The sequence below is a fragment of the Phodopus roborovskii genome, unplaced genomic scaffold (assembly GCF_943737965.1).
Source record: "Phodopus roborovskii unplaced genomic scaffold, PHOROB, whole genome shotgun sequence".
NCBI lineage: Eukaryota > Metazoa > Chordata > Mammalia > Rodentia > Cricetidae > Phodopus > Phodopus roborovskii.
Genome location: NW_026126162.1, coordinates 89568 through 115644, shown reverse-complemented (window position 1 = coordinate 115644; position 26077 = coordinate 89568). Strand labels below are relative to the sequence as shown.

General features: G+C 37.5%; 1 protein-coding gene across 1 annotated transcript; it reads left to right on the top strand.

The window, feature by feature from the left end:
• Positions 1-5893: 5893 nt before the first annotated feature.
• LOC127218549 (protein PPP4R3C) lies at positions 5894-8263 on the top strand. The gene has a single exon (XM_051179563.1). The coding sequence runs from the start codon at positions 5894-5896 to the stop codon at positions 8261-8263; it is 2370 nt and encodes a 789-aa protein (XP_051035520.1).
• The last annotated feature ends 17814 nt before the right edge of the window (positions 8264-26077 follow it).

Genomic DNA, 26077 nt, shown 5'->3' with positions numbered 1-26077 from the left:
TGATCTCACTATTCGGGAAGGACATTTATGGTAGCCTTTCCATGGAAGCTCAAATTGTTAGTTGGCAGAAATTTTGCAGGCCTCTAGACCTTTCTTTGGGTTCAGTTTTCTCTTCAAACAATATTGGCTCCCTATTTTATGTTCTCTCTCTCTCTCTCTCTCTCTCTCTCTCTCTCTCTCTCTCTCTCTCTCCTGTCTTCTATTCCTACCCTGACTTAATCTTCCTAGTTGTTTTCCTCTCCTCCCCAACTCTTTCTCCTACTTCTCTCTCCATTCGCCACCCCCCCACTTCTCCTGTGCTCTGGGGAGACTTGTTCCTTCCAGCTTCTGTGAGGGACTTTATATGAATCTCTTGTATCCTAGTCCTCTGGTGGTGTGCATTATAGGATCGTGATCCTTGGCTCTACTCCTAAAAACCATATATGTGTGAGTACATACTATGTTCCTCTTTTTGTGACTATCCAGGACCTTCTGGCCTTGAGGTTTTCCATGGAGAAATCAGGTATAATTTTGATAGGTCTGTCTTTATATGTTACCTATCCATTTTCGCTGTTCTTAATATTCTTTTTTTTATTCTGTATGGTAGGTGTTTTGATTATTATTTGTCAAGAGGTCTTTTTTCTTTAGTCCTGCCTATTTGGTGTTCAGTATGCTCCTTATACTTTCTTGGGCTTGTTCTTCTTCAGATTGAGAAAGTTTTCCTTGATGATTTTGTTGAATATGTGTTCGACACCTTGGAGCTGGGCTTCCTCACCTTCCTCTATGCCTATTATTCTTAGCTTTGGCCTTTTCACGGTGTCCCACATTTCATGGATGTTTTTTGTTAAGGATTTGTTGGATTTATGATTTTCTTTGGTCGATGAGTCTCTTTCTTCTAGTTTATCTTCTGCTCCTGAGTTTCTCTCTTCCATCTCTTGAATTCTGTTGGTTATGCTTGTGTCTGTAGTTCCTGATTTTTTTGCCCAGTTTTTCTGTTTCCGGCATTCCTTTGGTTTGTGTTGCCTTTATTTTCTCTATTTCAGTTTTCAAGTCTTGAACTGTTTCCTTCACCTTCTTAATTGTTAGTTTTTTTTTTTCTTGGCTTTCTGTACTTTCTTTACTTTCCTTAAGGAATTTGTTCATTTCTTCCTCTTTTTCATTTGTTTTTTCTTCCATTTCTTTAAGGGATTTTCTCACATCTTCTTTGAGGGCCTCTATCATTTTTATGGTGGTATTTTTTAAGTCATTACCTTCTGCTTCCTCTGCTTTTTGTTGTGTTCTCTTCTAGTTGGTGTAGATTCCCTAGATTCTGGTGTTGTCATTCTTGTCTTTCTGCTGTTAGGTGTTTTCGTGTATTGCCATCTTCCCATAGCTTCTTCCACTGGTGTGGTCTCTCCTTTTCTCTATGGCACTTCCCCTGTGTGCTTATGTGGGTCAGAGGTTTGATATCTGTAGCTCTGGGTGGTCCAAGCTCTCTAGGAAGTCTCTCCGCAGACAGAAGCCAGGGGATGGGTCAGGGATCAGGCTCCAGTAGAAGATGCTGGCAGGAACTCAGAGTGGTCCTGCAGAGATAGGCAGATTTGTGGCTGGGGCCTGGGACTCCAGCAGAGGAGACCAAGCAGGTGGAATTTATGGGTGGACCTGCGTGGATAGGCAGGTCTCCTCTGGCCAATGGCTGTTGTAAGAGGGCAAAGGCTGGGCTGATACTCCGGATGTTTCTGCATTGATAGTCAGATCTCACTGGGACCTGGCACTCTCCACCTGAGACCTCTTTCTTTAGCAGAGGCCCTGCTTTGGGGGTCAAGGATCTTGCCAGCAGGAATTCAGAGTGTACCTGCAGAGATAGTCGGATCTCTGGAAGGGGCCCGGAATTCCAGTAGAGGACTAGAGGTGGTGGTCAGACACCAAGCAGGTGGAAATTACGGGTGGTCCCGTGTGGATAGGCAGGTCTCCTGTATTCAGAGTTGCTAACCCTAACCCTGAGTTGTAGTTGTGTGGACTGTTGGCTCTGCCCTCTGTCCCAGTTCTCAACCAGAGTGGCGGGACTGTGGGCAGGGCAGGGCACAGGGTATGGGCGGCAGGCTCGCAGTGGGGATGTATGGGGGTGTATCAGAACTCCAAGGGTGCTCTGGATGGGGAAAGGACACAGGAATAGTTCTTGGTGCTGTAGTCGAAGTACAACAGGAGAACTAACATGGGAAAACTAATGTAGCAAATTTCCTTAACAGTTTTCTAGAATAGGGCCTGATAAAAATCGACACTTCCTGTTTTACAATGAATATGCAGAAATTCTACTTAAATGAAATTTGGGGTGACAGAATTTCAAATATTCTCATTTATGGTATCAGGCCTGTGAACATAAACACAGAATTTCTCTTGGTATTTAATTATTCTTGATTGCCAGTAGTCATTCTCAACCTGAAACAACTTTTCCTACCACACCTGTGGATATTAGGTACTCTTTTTTGTTATAACAGGGGAATGAGGCTTTACAAGATTTCTAGTCATTAAATGTATCTACTGTATTTTAGTGTGCTTGTTAATAATCCAGCCAACTAATCCATCAAACAAAACTTATGCTCCCATGCTAGTGTGTTATATGAATGACATTTATTAACGTTTACTTCATAGGATCCCTCTATATAACATGTATGAGGTGCCTAAGGTATATATAAACAGTCATTATACCTAAGAAGTAAAAGATATATAAACTATGTTTAACATGATGGTCTAACTGGCATTCTTTAAATGTATTAATGCATGTTAACATTCTTGGAGGTAATTTTGTAAACAGAGGGTAGTGTTTTTTTCTGAATTAATTTTATTATAGAAATCAAAATTAATTTTCTGGGTTGGTATGATGTTTAGCAGGGGACGGCACTTTCTGGCAAGCTAGATGACCTGAATTACATTAGTAGAACCCAAATGGTGGAAGTAAAAGTTCAACTATCACCAATTATCTTCTGAAATCCACATACGCAACATTGCACATATATTTCTTCCTCCTAACACAAACACAGAAAATTTAAAAAGTAATGAATGCGTTTCTTAGTGTATATCCTGCTGTAATATATGATGCTAAGTGCTATGGAGAAAACACATATTAGGACAACATAAGTAGTCTTATATTACAAAGAAATGGTAAGAGTTAACCTCTGACAACAAAAGGAGAAATCAAATAAAATTTTGAAGGAAATGAGTGTTTGAGACAAGTCCTTAATGAGAAAAAGAAAACTTCTGGTTAAAAAGGTACAAGTTGACAACAAGTGTACAAACATGTACAACAGCCCTGAGATTCAAGTGTGTGTTATTCATTTTAGGCACAGCTAGTAGTTTTGGAGACTAGAGCACTACAAATGAGAGAGATGCTATAGGGTAAAGAATTTTGTTCAGTTAATGGGGGAAAGAAGTGTTTGGGCTGTAAAGATCCCAAATTAGAGGTATGGTTTTTATGATTACTGATGTCTACAAATATCAATTTTGTCTATGAAGTACCATTTCACATTGGAAAGACAAAAGAGGAAAAATGAAAGTATAAAATCTTACCTTACTAAAGCCTTGACATCATCACTTTTTGTAAGTATTTTCACCAAATGCTTTATGATATTTATGAGGTAGTAGTTTCTATTCCCCATACTATAGCAGTAGTATCCTCTTTTGGACAAGCCTTTATGATGAACATTACAAACAGAACTATGAATCTCCTAGATTCCATAGAACATGGTGGTTGCTTACTTATACCTTTATTCCTGGGAAATCAGCAAGGACAATACCAATGACATAATAGTCTTATGTAGGTATAATTAATAAAGCAAAGTGGAATAATATTTCCTCAAACAAAAAAGAAGCTGTTGCAACAATAGCAATAACGACTGTGCCTAAATACTCTTTTAAATTGTAAAGAAACTATTTTGTTAATCTAATTAAAATTAAATAATTTTTGGCCTAAAAGAAATTACAAGGGATAAAAACTGTGAGAATACATGGATTTGAGCTGGATGCTTTTCATAGTATCTTGACTGAAGACATACTCAGAGAAGTGATGGCCGTTTGATTATTGTGAAGGAGGCTTAATATAAACACAGTAGATGCAAAAATTTGGTGAATAATTAAATACTGGTTTTTATATTTCTAATTAATTCTTATTAAAATAAAGTAATTTAGCTACACATAACAGACCTGATGATGGTCATTTCTTGTTATATTTACAAAATACAAAATTACAAAATTTCTGAACTTAAAGTATTCTCCATACAATTTAATATTTAATATTTTTTTCGTAAATGATTGCCACTTACATATAGCATCAGTAGTGCTTTCCTGATGAGTATTCTAGAGTATAGTATTTTGAGTGTCATATTTCAAGAGAGCATATAGAAATATTTCTGTGCCCGACATAATTTTCACACATAGCCAGTGCCATGGAAAATTGACATGGTTACTACAAACAAGAATTTTCAAGTTCAAATAGTCTTAATATGTTCAATTGCCAACTTTCCTCTTGAGCTAACAGGGTTAATATTTGGAAGAAATATTTCTTGAAAAAGGAAACTGCAGAAGTTGCTGTTACATCAAAATACAACTTAAACACTATTAAAATTATATTTAACAGAGTTGCCATATCCAACCTTCTATTTTTCTGTTGTCTATACACAGATGTGGATCTAAAGGAGGAAATGTGTGACTTTCATCTAGTCTTGATTATTTTACGTTGATTACAAATTATATAGATGGGAGGAATGGGAAGTAGTGTGTAATGAATGCCAAGAAAAGAAGGCAATAGCAGTTCAATTCCACAGTTTACCAGTTTGGGAATTAGAAAAGCACGTACAAATTAGAACTCCCCAATTTATTAAATATGTGAACTTTGAAAATTTATTTGAATTTTGTTTGTTTCCTGACCCTGAGGTCATGATTATAGTAATATACATATATTGGTAGGTTATTATGAAAATTAGGCAAAAACATAAGTCCTTGTCATGCCGTAATAAATGTAGTAATCAATCAAGTATGATACTTGATCTATTAAGTTTTACCTTTCTTCATAACAAGTAATCACTGAAATTTTAGCAACTGTGAGGTTATTCTTAATATCTTCATCATTATAACTAGCTACAGACTATAAATATGGTTTAGTTTTAGAGTCATTCCTTATGAAGTATCCAGATACTCAAATATAGCCATATCATGTTCAAGGTCCAATAGATTCACAAAATAGAAAAAAAATCAGAAAAGAAAATGCAATAATTTTAAGTGTCAATTCTCAATCATGGCAAATTTTCACTCACTTCCTTTTTGACCCAGTTCCTCTCAATAACAATGTGGATGATCAGGCAAAGAAAACATTTGAGGCAATGTTCCATCCACTTAATTGAAACATGAAACTCCCAGCTGAACAGTAGAAATGTGATAGAGCACATCTTGTAAAGAAATGCAATCATAGTTTGTGATTCTAGGGAAGGCAGTTTGTCTGTAAATAATGCATTCCTGCTTCCTAATAAGTCCAGGCTTTCATTGAAAGTGAAAAACTTCTGAGAAACAAAACTCAAAGCAGTAGACTTCCATTTTTAAGGCAGGGAAAGCAGGTCCCTTTAACAGTATTTGTTACATAAGCACATTCGTTTTAGGAAGAATCTTGGGTGAATCATAAGATTCTTGCCAGAATGAAGCAGGCTCCCGGAGTCAAGTATAAAGGAGCGAGGTTTGTAGGGGATTGTTCAGTAGTAGAATATTTAGAAGTATCCAGGCCTATTTCCCCAGTCATTCTAATGACTTTGGGCCCTCTCTTAGCCTCTGCCAATATATTAAATCCCACTAATCTTCTCTCTGATGATTTTTCAGAATTGTGAACTCAGTGATGATCCTGGCCAAGGTAACCTTAGCCAGAGTACACTAAGCTGATATCTACGCAAGGATGTGGCCTAGGGAGGCAAAGTCACAAATCCACCCACATGACAGATTTTATAGAGTGAAAGTCTATGTCCGGAAGGAAGATGAGGAATGGGAACATCTAGGCTCTGGACAAATTTCCACCAAATACATCGGTCGCCTGCAAGATGTTTGCCTGCTTGTTCACTCAAAATCAAATGACTCACTGATAATGGAGTGCACAATACATCACAATGTACCATATAGGAGACTAAAAAGGAATTTAATTACTTGGACTGAACCTAACAACCTTACCATAGCAATACGTTTCCGTGACCCAGATGGTTGTCAAGATATCTGGGAAGATATCTGCCAAGTTCAAGGCAAAGATCCAAGTGTACAAATCACACAAGAACCTACAGATGATTTAGATGTTTTTCAAGAACTTCCCAATATCCAGAATTTGTATGAGATGCAAACTTGTGAAAACAGCACTCTTGAGCACATTGCAGATTTATTTAATTTTGTTGAGGAATCGCCATGCTACAAGGAAAGGCTGGCTCTTCTTTTGGAAAATGAAGATTACATTAAAAAATTGCTACAGATCTTCCACATTTGTGAAAACCAGAAGAACATGGAAGGATTATATTATTTATACATCATTGTTAGAGGAATGTTATTTCTCAACAATATGCCATTGTATAAGATCTTGTTTTCTGATGAGTGCATCATGGATGTATTAGGATGCCTTGAGTATGACCCTATTTTGGATCATCCATATCGGCACAGGGAATTCTTGACCAAAAATGCAAAATTCAAGGAAGTTATGCCAATAACATGCTCAAAACTCAGACAAAAAATAGACCAGACCTATAGAGTACAATATATTCATGACATTCTATTCCCGACATCATCCAAATTTCATGATAATCGTCTTTGTGAATTTACAACTTTCATTTCTTATAACAAAATTGAAATAGTTACCATGCTGCAGGAAGATGAAATGCTTTTGCATGAAGTATTTGCTCAGTTAAAAGATAACACTATAAGTCATGAAAGACAGCTTGAGTTGTTATTTTTTTTCAAAGAATTCTGTGAATTTGGTAAGATATTAAATTCTCAAAACAAAGATGAATTGTTGCAAACAGTGATAAATCTTGGACTCATGAGTGCTTTAAAAGTTTCAGTACTTAAACAAGACTACCAAACAAAAGAAGCTGGTATAGATATATTTACTCGTCTAGTAGAATACAATCCACAAATAGTCCGAATGTATGCAATGGAAGAAGCACAGGCAAGCGAAAATTATGATGATCTTCTCATCAATATCATGATCAAACAAATCATCTGTGATCCTGACCATGAATCTCCATATGTTTTAAGTTTGACTGCAGTTCTCCGTGCAATTCTTGATCCACAAAGCATGTGCACAACAGGGGACAGATGTGAAAAGGAGAAATTTATGAATTTCTTTTATTCACATTGCATGAATAACTTGGCTGAACCAATTTTGTCTATTCCAGGACAAAGTGATAGTGATGATAACAGGGCCAACATCTATCCTGATAATTACCAAAATGCACAATTGCTTGGAGTAGTGTTAGAATTACTCACCTTTTGTGTAAAACACCATACAACTTACATTAGAAATTATATTTTGAGCAACAACTTGCTCAGCAGAGTCCTGGTGCTGACGAGCTCAAAGCACACATTTCTGGTTTTGTGTGCTATCAGGTTTATGAGACAGATGGTTGGCCATAATGATGAAATTTATAATCTTTACATAATGAAGAAAAATCTTTTTGAACCTGTTATAAAAGCTTTTACACGTAATGGGGAAAGAAATAATATGCTAAACTCAGCTATTATTGAGCTGTTTGAATTTATAAGAGAGGAAAACATCAAGTCTCTTATTGCAAATGTTGTAGAAAATTTTTTTACTGCATTGGAATCAATTGAGTATGTCCAGACCTTTAAAGGGTTAAAAGTTAAATTTGAAGAGGAGAAGGAAAGGGAAAGTCAAATGAGAAAGAATTTACGTAATATAGTATACCAGATTGTATACTGCACACATAAGAAGTCTATGGAGGTACAAAGCAAGGAAGAAATGTGTTCTGGAGAAAGTACTGAAGCTATTCTACCAATGGGAAGTGATTTTCCAAATCATTATGACATGTTTGTAAGAATTAAAGATACAAGTGAAAATGTAGAACAGCCAGAAAGAAAAGCTTTTGACTGTTCTTCATCTCATTCTGATGCTTCTGCTAATAGAAAGTGTGAGCCAAACTATAGCCACAAGATTCCTTTAGTGGACTACCCAGATGATGACGATGATGACGTAGACAATGAAGACCATCATGACATTGATAAAGAGGAAGAACAACCTCTTCCCAAAAGATCTAAACTTGGTTCATAAAATCAGATGAGGTGCTCAACTTTCTTTCTTTTATGGACTTTTAGGTATGGTAGTGTAAGTAGCAAGTATGATGAATAAAAGGCCTCAATTTTGTATGAAGAATATCTCCCATAACATAGACGTACAGCATAAAATAGTCACAACGATGTGATAAATTCTTATTGGTAACACCTTAGTTTGGCAGCAGACTTTGGGAGGAGGAAACAATCTGATAACATTATACAATTTTCATTCTTGTCTTTATATAACAAATAACTTCAAAAGTTTTATTGCAAAGCCTGCTTTCAAAAAAGGCTCTGTTTAACAATTGCATTCTTTTAATAAATTGAAGTTTTTTGATAGAACATTTTTCTATGTGTTAAAGAAAAAGTCAATATTACAGTAAAAATAAAGTTAGAATTCAACTTTTTGTGACTTAGCAAAAGCTCAGTATTGTGAATAACAGGATGGAAAGAACATTCAGCACAGTTAAGTGAATATGTTCATGAATAAAATGTTAAGCTGGATCCTAAATGATCTCTTGTTAATGTACTTCTTTTTAGATGAGAAATATCAAGTATCAGTATCAATACAATACATTTCCTAATGTGCATTCTCTAGGTCCTCTGAGAATGAAACAGGATGTACCAAATCTCCAGATTGTTGTTTCGTCATTCAGTTATGAAGCTTTGTTCTTTTCCCCAGATTAGTAGGTACACAGTAGCTAAATAAGCATTTTTTTTTCTGGTTACTGAAACAAAGTAACTAGCAAAAACAACCAAAGGAACAAGTTTTAATTTTGCCTTACAGTGTGAGGGATTACATTCCATCCTAGTGGGAAAGGTACAAGAGTGGACTATTCATTGGTGGGAGGAATCTAAGCAGCATTTCACATTGCATCCACTATGTATAAGCAGCCAGATGAATTCTGATGCTTTTTACAATTTCTCTTTTTATTTACTCCAGGACATCAGTCCATGGTACAGTGTCACACACATTTAAACTATGTCTTTTCATACACAATTTTTTCAGTCTTTGAACTGCCACATAAACATGCCAAGAAATTTGTCTCCTAAACATAAATTATGTTATTAATTATCACTAATTAACATTGACACATTGCCTACTTAACCCTCAAGCACATGACTTTTAGTCTCATTGCCATTTGATACTACAAAAGGTATCCAGTCTAAACCAGCCTCCCCTGGATAGCAAGGAGGAAAAAGGACCCTGTCTTAGCCGTTGAAGACTGATTAGACAAAGGAGAACCAGGGAAGCCTGCTCTGGACTGAGGAGAAAACACAGGCTAGGCAGTTGGGTATTATTTTGGTGAGAAAAGACATGGTGTCTGACCCTCTCCCTTATCAGCTGAAGCACTCAGGAAAGCAGGCCCTGTGCCTTGCCAAGGGATGCAGTTGAGCCCTCCCCTAGAATGTGAGTGTGGAAGAACTGGTACCACTACTCATCTGACACATGCTGGTTTGTGTGAGGGAGAGATGCCCCCCCATCATTGCTGTGGTGGTTTTGAACCTGATACTGACAGGGTCATGAAAGCAGGAGTATTGGACCTTCTCCCCTTTACTTACAACACTCCTGAGAGTAGCCCCTGCATCAAGCTTGGGCAACATGGTAGAATTGACCCTGGTGGTATACCTGTGGGTGATCCAGCCTTGAGGACCTGAGAACAAAAGAACAGGCCCAATACCTTGCTCCTTGCTACATAGGGTGAACAAACAAGGCAATACTGGTAGGCAGACCAACCCTGAATTTACCCAGGCCTAGAACCCATGCTATGAGTTGTCCTACCCTGGCATCCAAGCCATCTATGATCTGCTAGAACACATGAAGGTGCTGGTCCTGCTTGTCCAAATTATAGGATCCCCATGACACAGGGCAAGAACAAGATATCCAAGAGATAATCCAAATGAGGGCCCAATAATAATATTGTAGCTGAAACTAGAAGCCTGGAAGAAGACCAAAGACGCTTTGCAATAAATATTTGCATTAAAAATATATAGACTGAAGTGCACATTGTGTGACTCTCTGTATCACACTACAGCTTCTTTTTTGTTTGATTTTTCATTTCTTGTTTTAATTTAAATAAGAAACAATCTTATTGTATGTATCAACCCAAGTTCCCTCTCCCTCCCATCCTCCTATGTCCCCCACAAACCCCGATCCTATCTATCTTCTCTTCCCCAGGGAGGGTGAGGCCTTCCATGGGGGATCTTCAAAGTCTATCACATCATTTGGACCAGGGTCTAGGCTGACAGAGTATCCTTCTATGTGGAATGGGCTCCCAAATTCCACTCATACACTAAGGATAAATACTGATCCACTAGCAGAGGCCCCATAGAATACCCAGGCCTCCTAAGTGGTACCCATGAAGATTTTTCTTTTTTACTCTCTCTTTCTTAATTTCTCATGAATTATATTTTATTTGAAGGTGGGTTGCAAGGGTAGAGGGTGGATGCATGATGTGAAAACCACAAAGAATAAATAAAAGTTTAAAAATGTATTCAGTCTAACTATAAAACACTTCAGACTTTCATGGTTTCAACTTGTTCAGAATTGTAAGGAAAGACTATTTTCTAATACTCAGATATTCTCTTAATTGTGAGCCCTCATATAATAAGATTCAAAAAATAGTGATAGCTTATTATGGTTATAAACACATGACTGTGAATCAATTTATGGAGGCTAGAGTGATGACTAAGGATTTAAAGCACTGTTTGTTCTTCCATAAGATTGGATTTGATTCCCAGAATGCACATAACAGCTAAGACATTTTGTACTATTCTAGCCTCCATTGGCACTTTATGAATGGAGTACACAGACATACATACAGACAAAATATTCATACATAAAAATGTATTTAAAAAAATCAGCTCATGGAAGAAATAGTTCCTTTTGTCTTATGGTTGCAGGAGGAAAAGCCCATAAATGGTGGGGGAATCATGTCAGCAAAAGGTGGTGATGACATATTTATCTACATTCAGAACCAGGAGAGAGAGGGGGGGAGAGGGAGAGAGAGAATGAGAAGTAAAAGTTAGGATAATCTATAAATTCTCAAAGCCAACCATCAGTGATGTACTTTGTTTAGCAAGGCATTATCTCCTAAACATTCCATAACATTCCCAAACAGTGCCATCAACCATGGGCCAAGTGTTCAAGTATAGTCTGCCAACAGGGCTGTCGATTTAACGTGATACTGTTGTGTGACAAAATTTTTCCCTGCAGAAATGCAACGTACATGTCTAGTCACTTCAGATAGTAAACCCATGGCAGACCAAAGTACAGCAGATAATACCAAATTCCAACTTGGTGGACCAATGAGGTATTTCTTTTCCTTTTTTCTTTTTACAGGTATATTTAAGAATATGGGTGAAGTCTTACAGGTACAGAAATGACTCAAGGATAACTGTATCCACAAAGTCCACCCCAACAGCTGTGATGACAACTTATAAAATATGGAAACCTACATCCTGCACAGTGTGAAGGCAGCACAACTGGTTGGAAAGTATCTTTTCCATTCGACTCGGTTGATGCAAATTTCTTCCAGGCAATTCAGCTTGTTTTTGCTTCTTCCAGGCTGTAGCCCATTAGTCAGAGTCATCTTTGCTGTTTTTCCTGTCGCAGAGTGACTGTCAGCAGCCTTTTTTTGTTCAATCTTAGGAAAGAGAGGCTTAGTGATTCTCAGCAGTTTCAAGGAATTCCTGAAGCTGTCTAGAGTTGTTTCCCTTCTGTCTTAAAACCCTGTCCTGCTTGAAGGGATGTTTCAGTCTCATAGGAAACTGCTACACAAAACTCTACCTCTTCCTCTGGCTCTTACATTGTGCTGCTCCCTCTTCTACAATGATCTCTGAGCCTTGGAAGAGTTGGCAGTAGATATTCACCTGTGGCTAACAATTAGGCAAGCATGACTCAGCAATAGCCATTTGATGTTTTAAGGTTATTGGGCTATGATGAAACATTAAGGGCAAAAGCAACTTTTTGATGATAGATTAGTTTTTATTTAATAAAGCTTGCCTTTGGGTTCAGAGTGCAAAGCTAGTCATAGATATAGGCAGTGGTGATAAACACATTTAATCTGAGGAGCCATACTAGTTAGCTATAGAGACCACGAAGTTTGTGGCAAACACATTTAATCCCAGGACTCAGCAGGCAGGCATATTGATATCTGTGATTTCAAGGCCACCCAGGTCTACACAAGAATAAATCAGTCTAAAAGAATAACAGAGCTCAAACCTTTAATCCTACCACATGGGAGGCAGAGACAGGTAGAACTCAATGAGACTCATGCAATCCATGTCTACAAAGTGAGTTTCAGGTCAGCCATGACTTATTAACATAGAGAAACCTTGCCTCAAATAACAAAACAAAACAAAGAAGATGGGACCCCACATAAGACCATTCCACCAAGACTGTGATAATACTATTAAGCTCAACAGTACAAACTTGGAAATATACATTTCTCAGAACAATTTCAAGGTGACTTGCTGGGATGATACAGCCACTCTGACCCTGCTAAGAACAATACTGATGTGGCCAGTATAGATGATGCATTCTCACAAACACTGTTTGAGAACAATTGTGAGAAGACTTGCTGAGATGACATAGCTTCACAAACTTTTCTATCTAGGACTTAAGACAAGTCCTTCACTTTTTCCTTATGCAGAGACTGGATAACAAATGATACAACTTGACAATTAAATCAAATTTTATTTTCAGGATCCCCTAAAGATGCAGTCTACCCCAGACAGTAGGAATTAACTTTAAGAACATGACATCCACATTTCTAAGAGGTGGAGTGGATCAGTTTTGGTCATTTGATAATTTATGGATACTTATAATTGTTTAAGGGGATTGTTTACAAGTTGCTATTGGTAATGGTCAGGAAAATGCTAAACAAAGAAGATTAGTTTCAAAATTCTTGTTTTGAAATTATAAAAGGGAACACAGATATGATAGGATAAATGATACATTATTAAATCTCTGTCCAGACCTACGGGAACAAGTTATTCGCGCGTCAAGGTGGACAAGAACCTGAAAATAAATGGGCAAGAAAGAAGGAACGAGACCAAGCAATGGGTTGTCAAAGTCTCATTTATTAGGCACAAAGAGGGGTTTTTAAAGCAAAGTGGGGAAGAAGCAGGGAGGGGTAACTGTACTGACTCTGGGGCTCTGGCAGTTATCTCAGACCATTGTGGTCTCATCTGCTTATCTCAGCTCCTGGCATCTGGTTATATCAATTCCTAAAGTAAGTGGAATAGACTGCCCGTTGAGCATTTTCCTATTTTGCCAGGTTAAGGCTCAACTAGAGGTATGGCATAAACAATTCAGCGAGAATTTTTGACTCAAGGCTGGCTGTGACTCGAGGCCGGCTCCCAACAAATCTCTGAATAGAAAATAAGGACGTTATAGATATAATAATAAGTTAGATTATTGAATATACTTTCAAAAATATAGCTATGATAACATAAAAGGTGGTTTATTGAATCTAATTTTAAAAAGTAACTACTAATTTTAAATATTTTACATAGGATTGGACTTTTTTAATAACCAAGTCCATTTAAATGAAAACAAACATTTATAGACAATATTTGGGAATTTGGGCATCATTCTTTCCAAACTACTTTCTGCTGGTAAGGGGCGCTGTCATGGGGGATTCTAAGAAGATGCAGAAATCCTGGCTGTAGTCTGCAAGGCTGCTTTGTCCAGCTGTTTTCAATGTAGGATCACCTGGTACTCTGTTTCAGGCAGTCTGGCTTGGTCAAACCACATTAGTCTTGAAGGAATCCACAGCTTTTCATGTTTGGTGGAAACAAAAATAGAAATCCTTTTCCCCAGTAACTTGTCCTTGAACTTAAATTTTGGAGTCAAAGCATTTTTTTAATTTAATTTATTATTTTACATGTCGATCCCAGTTCCCTCTCCCTCCCTCCCTCCTTCCCCCCACCCTCCCTCCCTCCTTCCCTCCCTTTTACCCTCTCTGCCCTCTCACATGCACTCTAAACACCCTCCCTCCCATCCCCCCACCCCAATTCCATATGTAGGGGAATGCCATCCAGTTGGGGTCATGTAGATCTGACAGGTCATGTGAAATACGGACTAGGGCTTCTCTCCTGTCTCTAGATTAAGGCAGTTATCCCTCCATGGGGAATGTGTTCACAAGGTCCTTTTGTGCACCAGGGATACATCCTGGCTCCACTGTCTGAGGTCCCTTAGACTGCTCAGTCCTTCTGGCTGAGACCCATATTCAGGGGGTTCTGAGTCAGTCCCATGCTGGCTTCTCAGTTATCAGTGTGGTGGCCCATTAGCTCCTCCTTGTTCAGGTAAGCTGTCTGTATGTGTTTCTGCGGCCTGGTCTTGTCCTCTCCATCTGCATCTGGGTTCTAGTTCGACTCTGTGTTTATGTATGGGTGGACTTTTTATATTGTATACAAATAACTGTATATTGATACAAATTTGATATTAGTTTTGTTAAAACACTGTACATACCTGTACATACCTTTCTAGTATTGTTCAAAGTATTGACATATAGAGTTAATTTATCAAAGTTGTGTAAATTTCTAGTTCTTGAAAGTTATTATTACCAACTTAAGGAAGTATATGTTAGCAATTAGTCACCTATTACAATCAAACTTATAGTCAAATTAGGGATGGTTTCAAGGTAAAACAGAAATACATTTTAGAAATACAGGACATCTTTAGACACTTCAGAGATCTATAGAATATGACATTTAAGATGTTTTAATAGCCTAGGTTCTTTTATTTTTATGGAGATGAGACATGTCTGCTCTTAGCAGCACCAGTCTACTATAAAAATGATCATGGGCATTGAAGAAACTCCACATGGAATTTACTTTCTATGTGGCAAAATAACCACTGGACAAGAATATGCCCTTGCTTTGACTGCTAACTGTATACGGTCAAAATTCGACAAACATGACCCAAAGTAGAATGAGTGTAAACATTGCCATGACAAGGTGGCTCAGTGCTTCAAAAATCCAGCCTCACAGAAAAGTCTGTCAGATACCCAAGACCTTTATACCTAAGATGGACTCCACAACTTTTCAGTAGAACCTTGGGTGCTGTAAAGGCAGCAAGCTGGTTTTTCGTTTTGTTTTGTTTTTTTTTTTTAAAATCATTTCTCAAGTTTTTGGAAGTTACTTGATTGCACATCTTGCTCGTTCTCAGGTCTTTGAGGGAGTTGAAGACTAGATAGTTACAATTATAGTTGTCCTTGTTTACAGGACTCAGAAAATAACTCACTAAAGAAGTGTAAAATGTAAACATTTGAAGATAATTTGATGATGCAAATTACAATAGAATGTAAATTAGATATAAGATTTTGGATGCCTAAGATTGAATAGATAATGGAGTATTTTCTCTGAATTTGTCAAGTGAAAATGAACTAGGTATTGTTGATGTACTTATTGCCTGTATATATTATATATAGTTACTATACTTATTGTACATACGTTTTCTCATGTTAGTTATTTTCTTCTTTTTGTATTAGATAAAAAAGGGTAATTGTAGTAATATATTATTTATGATTTAATAAAGCTTGCCTGGGAGTTCGGAATGCAAAGTTAGCCACAACCATAGAGGCAAGCAATAGTGATACACAAGTTTAATCCCAGTGGCCATACTAGCTAGCCAAAGAGGCCAGGCCATAATGTACATACCTTTAATCCCATGACTTGGGAGACAGAAACATATGTATCTCTGTGATTTCAAGGCCACCAGAGCTACACAGGAATGGATAAGATTAAAAGAAAGAATAACAGAGCTCACACCTTTCATTCCAGCACTATGCAGTATAAAAGGACGAAGCAAACAATGTCATGTGACATTTAGTTTCCATATAGTGAAGGCATTGCATTATACTCTGAGAATTCATGGAGGCAGGATCACCCATTTTGGTCTGAGGTAAAGGTAAGAGCTAATAGCTGTATGCTTTGCTTCCCTGATCTTCAGATTGAACTTCAATATCTGTCTTTGGGGCTTTTATTATCAGTCTTACAAAAGTTGGTGTGAAAGCATTTATTTCGTGCATTCTTACACATTCATTTATTTTATTTTATTTTTTTCCTTATTTTACATATAGATCTCAGTTCACTCTCCCTCCAATCTTCCATTCTTAAAGGAAGTCAGAGCAGAAACTAAAACAGGGCATGAACCTGAAGGCTGGAAATCATGCAGATATGATAGAGTGGTGTAGCTTACTGGCTCTCTGTGACTTGTTCAGTTGGGTTTCTAATACAGACTAGGACCACCAGCCCAGGGACTGTCCACCCATACTGGACTGTGTCCTCCCACATTAGCCTAAACTCCCTCTTGTGGAACAAATATTAAATCCAATCATAAGGCTGTTGGTCTTACTAAAGATAACACAGCTACCAATGATCAAGCAGACACATTCTGCCTTGCATGTCAGTATTTTAGCATGATGATCCAGGGCTGAGCAGGAAAGTTGGTGACAGCTCTCCACCAGAAGCCTGCATAGCACTATGGTACCATGGAAACCAGTAAACAGAGTGGAACTTTCAGCATCAGTCCCAGATTAATTTTTCCATGTCCTACAGTTAAGCATGGTTTTCAGAAATAAGGTCCTATTCTTTAATTCTGGGGAACTAGGTCTGAGGAGGAGCCCGGGAGTACTCACTTGCTGGCTGGACAGGAGAGCATCGGGTGGAAACTGCCGGTGTTCATCTGTCTATGTTGTAAGTTATTTCTCCCTGAATAAACATCAATTCAGCCTATTTGTTTACCCTGATCCTTATTAAACCACGATACTCACATGAGACCCTTTGCTTCTTATATACCTCCCTAGTGCTGGGATTAAAGACATGAGCTTAGTTATTCTTTTAGACAGATTCATTTTTATGTAGCCTTAGGTGTCCTTGAACTATGCCTCACTCTCCTGAGTACTGGGATTATAGGTGTGTGCCACTATTCCTCAGCTTCTATGGCTGTGGCTAGCTTTGTGTTCTGATCCTTGGGCATGCTTTATTAAACCACAAACAATATATCACCATAGTTCTTGACTTATTGTCACTATAAAGAAACCTGAGATGACTCAGGTACTTTCAGGAATGCTCTCAGAAGGGTGAAGGTAATGTGGCCTTCAAATTATTTGCTTTTCATACTCCCACTGTAACATACCATTATGAAACAAGTCATGTGATCACAGGTCAGGAAAGGGGCTTTTCCATAGACCAACACATATGGTTATGGTATACACATAATAAGCAACACTGCCAATTTCAGTACTTTCATTTACAAGTTAATTCATTTCTAAAACCCAAATTACCATCTTTTTTAGACACAAGGCTTTGGGGACCAAAACTCAGGATAAGTTAAATGTAAGCACTCAGTTAATAGCAATAAAGCATCACAGTTCATAGTGGAGTAAAGGGGATTGTTAAAAGCAAGTGCTAGTTTGTACAAAGCAAGCAATAGTGTTTGTTAATAGGGTGATGATTTATTGTTACTAAGACAAAAAAAATCAACATACTTTATATTCAGAATCAATGATGTATGTTATAAAAATTAAATTTATGTATACACATAAGCACACAAGATGCACAACTGGACACCAACATACACACACACACACACGTATGTATGTATGTATAGAGTAATAAGTGTAGAAATATCCTGAAGTTGACATATTAAGATTACTATTTGTGGAAATAAAAATGCAGTGATGTTTGGTACTATCACTGAATGACAGTGATATGAGAAAAGTGCATTCAGATGTACACATGGACACAATAAGCAGAATACTCTTAGGTGAACAAGTAGGATGACAAAAGCTTTCAATTATTTCTCAATCAGTGCAGTTTCTTCCTGTAATTTCCACTCTTTGCCATTTAATCAGAAGAAAGTGGTTCATTTGAACCATAACCATTTAATAATTCCAAGCACTATAACATTTGACCATTAAACTCATTAAACATGTTTGTTATGGAAATTTTATTACTTTAGTTATTATAGACTCTACAACTCTAAGAGCTGTGTTTATTTTAGGAAATGTATCTTTACCAGTATTTCTTAAACAAATCATTAGTCTTTGGGTAATAAAACTGCTGTCATACACATCTATATGCACATTCAGGCAGGAAAGAGAAACCCAATCAGCAAGGACAATGATAGATAGAAGATAGGGACATGTTAATTTATGGATATTGTTAGATTCCTTTAAAGGTTATCTTATTACAACATCATTAAATCTTAAAGGCACAAGCTCTCTAGTGAAACAAACTGAGTTCATTCAGTTCTGGTGTCTTTATCCTGTTTGGTTAGTCTCCTTGTACTTCATTTTCTTCATCTGTAAGCTCACTAAATATATTGATTAGCTTTTGTGATAAGTAATTATGATAATAACTGTGTGATAGGAAGTAATGAGTACCTTTTAACTGGTGTTGGTGTTATTTGTGTACAAGCTACAGCAGGTAATGATAATTCATCTTTTTGAATGAGTCTTAAAATAAAAATTAGTTTTTACAAAGTTAAGTGTAAATACAGAGAGAAATTTCATTCTTCTGCATTGTTCATTGATAAGTTCACTGAATACACTACAGGCTATTATTTGAAAGCACCAGTTAGCATTGTTCATGTAGATTCATTAAACTTATCTATTTTTGAATGTTAATGTTCAATGGATTCCAACTAAATAAGATAAAATAAAAATAAACTTAACTATAGAGATACTTCAGCACAAATTCTAGATAGAAGCATTTATATCATTAAATTACTAGACATTATTGTATATATGTTGTATGTATGTGAATATATGGGAATGTATTTTAAAGTTATCATTAGTTTTTTTCTCTTTGGACCACAATGCAACTTAAGAAGTTTTACTTTTTATACCTCATCTTATTTGTTTGTTGTTTTGTTTTGTTTTTTGCCAAATACAAGTAGGCATATTCCTTGAACTTATTTTTTTAACATAGCAAAGTAAAATATAATAAGAAGCAAAAGGTTTCATGTCAAAATTGGACACGGCAACCCAACAGAAGAAAAATTGCCCCAAGGGCAGGGAAAAGGTCAGAGACCCACTTGTTCTGATAGTCAGGATTTCCATAAAAATACTAAGCTCAACAAAGAAACAAAAGAACTAACAGAAGTTATGTCTCAATTGGGGTTAACAGACATCTATAGAACATTCCATCCAAAGACAAAAGTATATAACTTCTTCTCTGCTCCACATGGAACCTTCTCTAAAATTGACCATATACCAGGTGGCATAACAAACCTCAACAGATACAAGAGAATAGGAATAGTCCCCTTTATCTTATCGGACCACCATGCTTTAAAATTGGAATTCAACAACAACACAAATAGCAGAAAACCCGCATACTCAGGGAAAGTGAACAATGTGCAATTGCACCACACCTGGGTCAAAGAAGAAATAAAGAAAGAAATTAAGGACTTTCTAATATTCAACGAGAATGAGGACACCACATACCTGAACTTATTGAACACCTTGAAAGCAGTGCTACCAGGGAAGTTCATTGCACTAAGGGCCCATATGAAGAAAACAGAGGATAGTCACATAAGAGAATTAACAGTACAACCGAAAACCTTAGAAGCCTCAGAGAGAAGCAAATTCACCCCTTAGGACTAGATGCCAGGAAAATTAACTTGAGGGCTGAAATCAACAAAATAGAAACCAGGAAAACAATACAAAAAATCAATGCAATGAATAGTTGGTTTTTTGAGAAAATCAACAAGATAGAAAAACCTTTATCCAAATTAACAAAAAAGCAGAGAGAGAACATGCAAATTAACTAAGTCAGAAACAAAACGGGGAACATAACAACAGACACGGAGGAAACCCAGACAATTTTCAGGTCATATTTTGAAAATCTGTATTCCACAAAAATTGAAAATTCAAAGGAAATGCACAAATTTTTGGATAACTATCACCAAAATTAAATCAAGAACAAACAGCTTAAATAGACCTATAAGCCGCAATGAAATAGAAGTAGTCATCGAAAGCCTTCCAACCAAAAAAGGTTCAGGGCCAGATTGACTCAATGCAGAATTATACAAGATATTCAAGGAAGAACTAATACTACTACACCACAAACTGTTCCACAAGATAGAAACAGAAGGTTCATTGCCAAACTCTTTTTATGAGGCCACTATAACCTTGGTACCCAAGCCTCACAAAGACACAACTAAGAAAAATACAGACCAATATCCCTGATGAACATCAATGCAAAAATACTCAATAAAATACTGGCAAACAGAATTCAAGACTACATCATAGAAATTATCCACCATGACTAAGAAGTCTTCATTCCTGGAATGCATGGAGGGTTTAACATATCGAAATCTATCAACGTGATCCACCATATAAACAAACTGAAAAAGAAAAACTATATGATGATCTCCCTAGATGCAGAAAAAGCCTTTGACAAAATTCAACACCCTTTCATTATAAAGGTCTTGGAGAGGTCAGGGATAACAGGAACATACCTAAACATAGTAAGAGCAATATACAGCAACTGACTGCCAACATTAAACTGAATGGAGACAAACTTAAGCCAATTCCTCTAAAATCAGGAACAAGACAAGCCTGCCCTCTCTCTCAGTATCTCTTCAATATTGTACTAGAAGTTCCAGCTAATGCTATAAGACAACAAAAGGAGATCAAGGGGATCAAAATGGGAAAGGAAGAAGTCAAACTGTCGCTATTTGCAGACAATATGACAGTTTACATAAGCGACCCAATAAACTCTACCAGGGAACTCCTATAGCTGATAAACACCTTCAGCAAACTAGCAGGATACAAGATAAACTTGAAAAAGTCAGTAGCCCTACTTTTTGCAGACAACAAAGAAACAGAGAAAGAAATCAGAGAAACATCACCCTTTACAATAGCCACAAGCAACATAAAGTATCTTGGTGTAACGCTTACCAAACAAGTAAAAGTCCTATATAATAAGAACTTTGTGGCTGCAAAGAAAGAAATTAAAGAAGATACCAGAAAATGGAAAGATCTCCCATGCTCTTGGATAGGTAGGATAAACATAGTAAAAATGGCAATCTTGCCAAAAGCAATCTACAGATTCAATGCAATCCCAAGAACAATTCAATGTTCTGAAAACAGCCTGGAATTGGCATAAAAATAGACAGGTACACCAATGGAATTGAACTGAAAATCCTGATATTAACCCACACACTTATGAACACCTGATTTTCAACAAAACAGCTAAAATTATACAATGGGGTGAGGACAGCATTTTCAACAAATGGTGCTGGCACAATTGGATGAGGGTGTGTAACAACTACAGATAGACCCATGTCTGTCACCATGCACAAAACTCAAGTCCAAATGGATCAAAACCTCAACATCAATCTAGCCACATTGAACCACTTAGAAGAGAAAGTAGGAGGTACCCTTGAACAAATTGGTGTAGGAGACTGCTTCCTGAACATAACTCCAGGGGCACAGACTTTGAGATAAGCAATTAATAAATGGGATCTGTTCAAACTTAGAAGCTTCTGTAAGGCAAAGGACTCAATGGACAAGACCAAACGGCAGCCCACAGACTGGGAAAAGATTTTCACCAATCCTATATCCAAAAAAGGGCTGATCTCCAAAATATACAAAGAACTCGAGAAACTAGTCAACAAAACACCAAATAACCCTATTAAAAATGGGGTACAGAACTGCAGAAAGAATTATCAATAGATGAAATCAAAAAGGCTGAAAGACACTTAAGAAAATGCTCCACATCCTTAGCTATCATGGAAATGCAAATCAAAACAACTTTGAGATACCATCTTACTCCTGCCAGAATGGCTAAAATTAGAAACACCAATGATGACTCATGTTAGAGAGGATGTGGAGACAGGAGAACACTCCTCCACTGCTGCTGGGAGTGCAAACACATACAGTCATTTTGGAGATGAGTATGTCGTTTCCTAAGGAAAATGAGAATTAGTTTAAAACAGGACCCAGCAATTCCCCTCTTAGGCATATACCCAAAGGATTCACATCCATGCAACAAAGACATCTTTTGTACTATGTTCACAGCATCACTATTTGTAATATCAAGAACCTGGAAGAAACCTTGATGCCCCTCAACTGAAGAATATATAATGAAGATGTGGCACATGTACACAATGGAATACTACTCTGCAGAAAAAAAAATTGTATCTTGAAATAAGCAGGCAAGTGGATGGCACTTGAAGAAACCATCCTGAATGAGGTAACCCAGTCACAAAAAGAGGGACACAGTATGTACTCACTCATATATTGATTTCAGACCTATATCAAAGGATCACCACCCTATAATTCACACCAGCAGAGGAACTAAGATACAAGGTGTATTCTAAGAGATTCATATAAAGTCCCTCACAGAACTGGTAAGGGAGAAGTCCCTCAGAGCTCAGAGGAAATGGGGGGGGGCAGTGAATGTAGAGAGAAGTAGGAGAAAATGAGGGGGAGGAAAGGAAAACATGTGCGACCAGGAAGATTGAACCTGGTTAGTGTTAGAAGACAGGAAAGAGAGAGAGAGACAGAGAGAGAGAACATAAAAGAGGGAGCCCATATTGGTTTGAAGATAAAATTGAACACAAAGAAAGGTCTAGAGAACTACAATACTTCTGCCAAGTAACAATTTGAGCTTCTGTGGAAAGGCTACCATAAATGCCCTTCCTGGAGAGTGAGCTCAACAACTAACTTATCCATTGAGCCCTCAACTAATTCCTGTTGAAAACAGGAGCAAACACCTATACATAAACACTGAGTCGAAGTAGAACCCAGGTGCAGATGGAGAGGACAAGACCAGGGGGCAGAAACACATAGACACAGTTTATCTGAACAAGGAGGAGCTAACGCGCCACCACACTGATAGCTGGGAAGTCAGCATGGGACTGACTCAAGCTCCCCTGAATATGGGTCTCAGCCAGAAAGACTGAGTTGTCTAAGGTACCTCAGACAGTGGATACAGGATGTATCCCTGGTGCACAAAAGGCCTTTGCAAACACATCCCCCATGGAGGGATAACTGCCTTAATCTAGAGACAGGTGAGAAGCCCTAGTCTGTACTTCACATGACCTGTCAGACCTACCAAAATGGATGGCATTCCCTTACATATGGAATTGGATTGGGGGGATGAGAGAGGAGGGTTGTTAGAGTGCATGTGAGAGGGCAGAGAGGGTAAAAGGGAGGGAAGGAGGGAGGAAGGGATGGAGGGAATGAGGAGGAACTGGTATTAACATTTAAAATAATAAATTTTAAAAAAATGCTTTGACTCCAAAATTTAAGTTCTAGGGCAAGTTACCGGGGAAAAGGATTTCTATTTTTGTTTCTATAGAAACTGAAAAGATGTGGATTACTTCAAGACTAATGTGTTTTGATCAAGCCAGAGGACCTGAAACAGAGTACCAGGTGATCCTACATTGAAAACAGCTGGACAAAGCAGCCTTGCAGACTACAGCCAGGATTTCTGAATCTTCTTCAAATCCCCCATGACAGTGCCCCTTACCAGCAGGAAGTAGTTTGGAGTGATCGATGCCAAATTCCCAAATATTGTCTATAAATGTTGTTTTCATTTAAATGGAGTTGGTTATATAAAATAAAGAAAATACTTGTAGCAACCAAAAAAATAAAAAATAAAATAGAAGTCAGAGATGACAGTCCATTAGATTTTTAAAAATTCTCTTGAATGGTGACTAGGTATTTGAGTAACAACAGGCTGAAAATGAAAGTCTTTAGTGGAAGATCATCTTTTAGTACCAGGAAAAGAAATTGAAAACCAATATTTGCTTTATGGTTTTGATAAGTTTTACAAAAAATAGATTGAAATAAATTTTTCATTTTATAAATGTGACAGCAACACAGGGTAATCTTTTATATAAATAAAACAAGGGTTATTTATATGGTTTTTATTATAAGGTTCATTGATGAAAATCAAAAGTCTCCATTTACAAAAGCACTTGATATAAACTTCTTGACTCTAAATATTAGAATGCAAATTCATATTACTAGAGAAAGGGACATTTTCATTAATATTTTTAATAAAGATAGTACTCACATTCTTTCTGCCTACTCTTTCAACTTGAGAATGCTTCCTGTAACTTATTTGATGAGAATCATGCTTTCATGATTCAACTTTACATAATTGTTTCAGGATTTTTTTGAGGGGGGTGTTCAAGAAAGGACTTCTCCTTATAACTTTGACTGTCCTGTAACTTGATTTTAAGACAAAATGGGCCTTAAACTCGGAGATATGCCTACCTCTGACTCCTGAGTACTAGAGTGAATAGCATAACTGTGCTGCCACCACATCTGGCTCAGATGGGGATGGTGGCAAAGAAGATAGTGTATGTAAGGCATGATTAGAACTGACAAACTTTTGGGTGGAAGTATGGAAGCCTAGTAAAGTGGAAAGTTCCTGAAATATAAGAGAGTGACCCTAATGAGGACTACTAGTAATGGAGAATATAGTCTTAATTGGACACCTTTTATAGCCAAGCAATGTTTCCAGTGGATGGGAAGGATTGCATTTGGTGAAAATGTTGGCCATGTGGGTCCCTTGGTTATCTTCAAACAATCCAGGTTACTGTTAGCACACAGGGTCACTCCATGAAAACAGAAACCACATCTCCACAGGTCCTTGAATACAGAGGTTTAAGTGTTCCCAGACTTAAACATTTACCCATACATTCTAATCTCTTTAGTTTGAGAGGGTACTTTGATGGGTATAGAGAGAAAAACCAGGACACAAGCCCTTGACATAACAATATATCCTGCCTACAAGATTTCAGGAAGAATGAAGGCTGCAAAATTTATGGGTGGGGCCAACCAATGTTTGGTTTAACTTGAGGGCCACACACAAGACTTAGCCCATATCTTATACTAACTATCTGTATAGCTAGGAACCATAGACTAGGCAGAAGAGAGACCTAAGGTAGAATCAAACAGGACTGGAAAAAGATGAAACTATTTCTAATGATAATATGATATATTCATAAATCATGTTTTTGTCCAGTCATTCTCTGGCAGCAGATGAGAACAGGTGCAGAGACCCAATGTCAGACATTTAGAGAGAGTCTTAATTGGGGATCTCAATCAGACACTTCTATAATATTGTGGAGTCCCACAGAAGTGGGGAAGAAAGATTGTAGGAGGAAGAGGGATGGAGGACACCAGGAGAACATGGACTAGTGAATCAATCAAGTATAGTACCTATGAACTCACAGAAACTGAATCAACAAGCACAAGGCCTGCAGTGATCTGCATCAATTCCTTTTGTGTATATGTTATGGCTGTTAGGTTGGTGGTTTAAGTTGGACTCAAAACAGTAGTAGCATGTTTATATCTAACTCTTTTGCATACTTTTGCATCATGGATTAATAAGGATCAGGAAAAACAGGTAGACTAGATAGGTGTTTATTCAGGGAGAAGTAACTTACAACAGAAACAGATGAACACGACCAGGTTCCTGGTCTTAGGGATCCCTCTGTGTGCTCTCTGTCCCTGTCCAGCAAGCAAGATAGTGCTCCAGGACACCTTCCCTAGACCTAGTTCCCCCAGGTCATGGCTGCCCCTGTCCTTACCCACAATGTGCGTGGTCAGTGCCACAGGTTTGGACAAAGTGAATATCTCACTGCACTTTTGAGACTCATTTCCTTCTATTAGCTTGTCCAGTCTCCATATAAGGGCTTTTGTCTTATGTTATTTTATGTTGTTTTGTCTTGTTTGGCTGTTGTCTCTAGGAAACCTTCTTCTTTCTGAAGAAGAAATGATGGGAGAGTGGATTTTGGGAAAAGAGGAGGTAGATGGCAAATGGTCAGATTGCA

Bases quoted from the DNA above. Each gene is read 5' to 3' on its own strand.
- LOC127218549 (XM_051179563.1), top strand. From the start codon at position 5,894: ATGTGGCCTAGGGAGGCAAAGTCACAAATCCACCCACATGACAGATTT.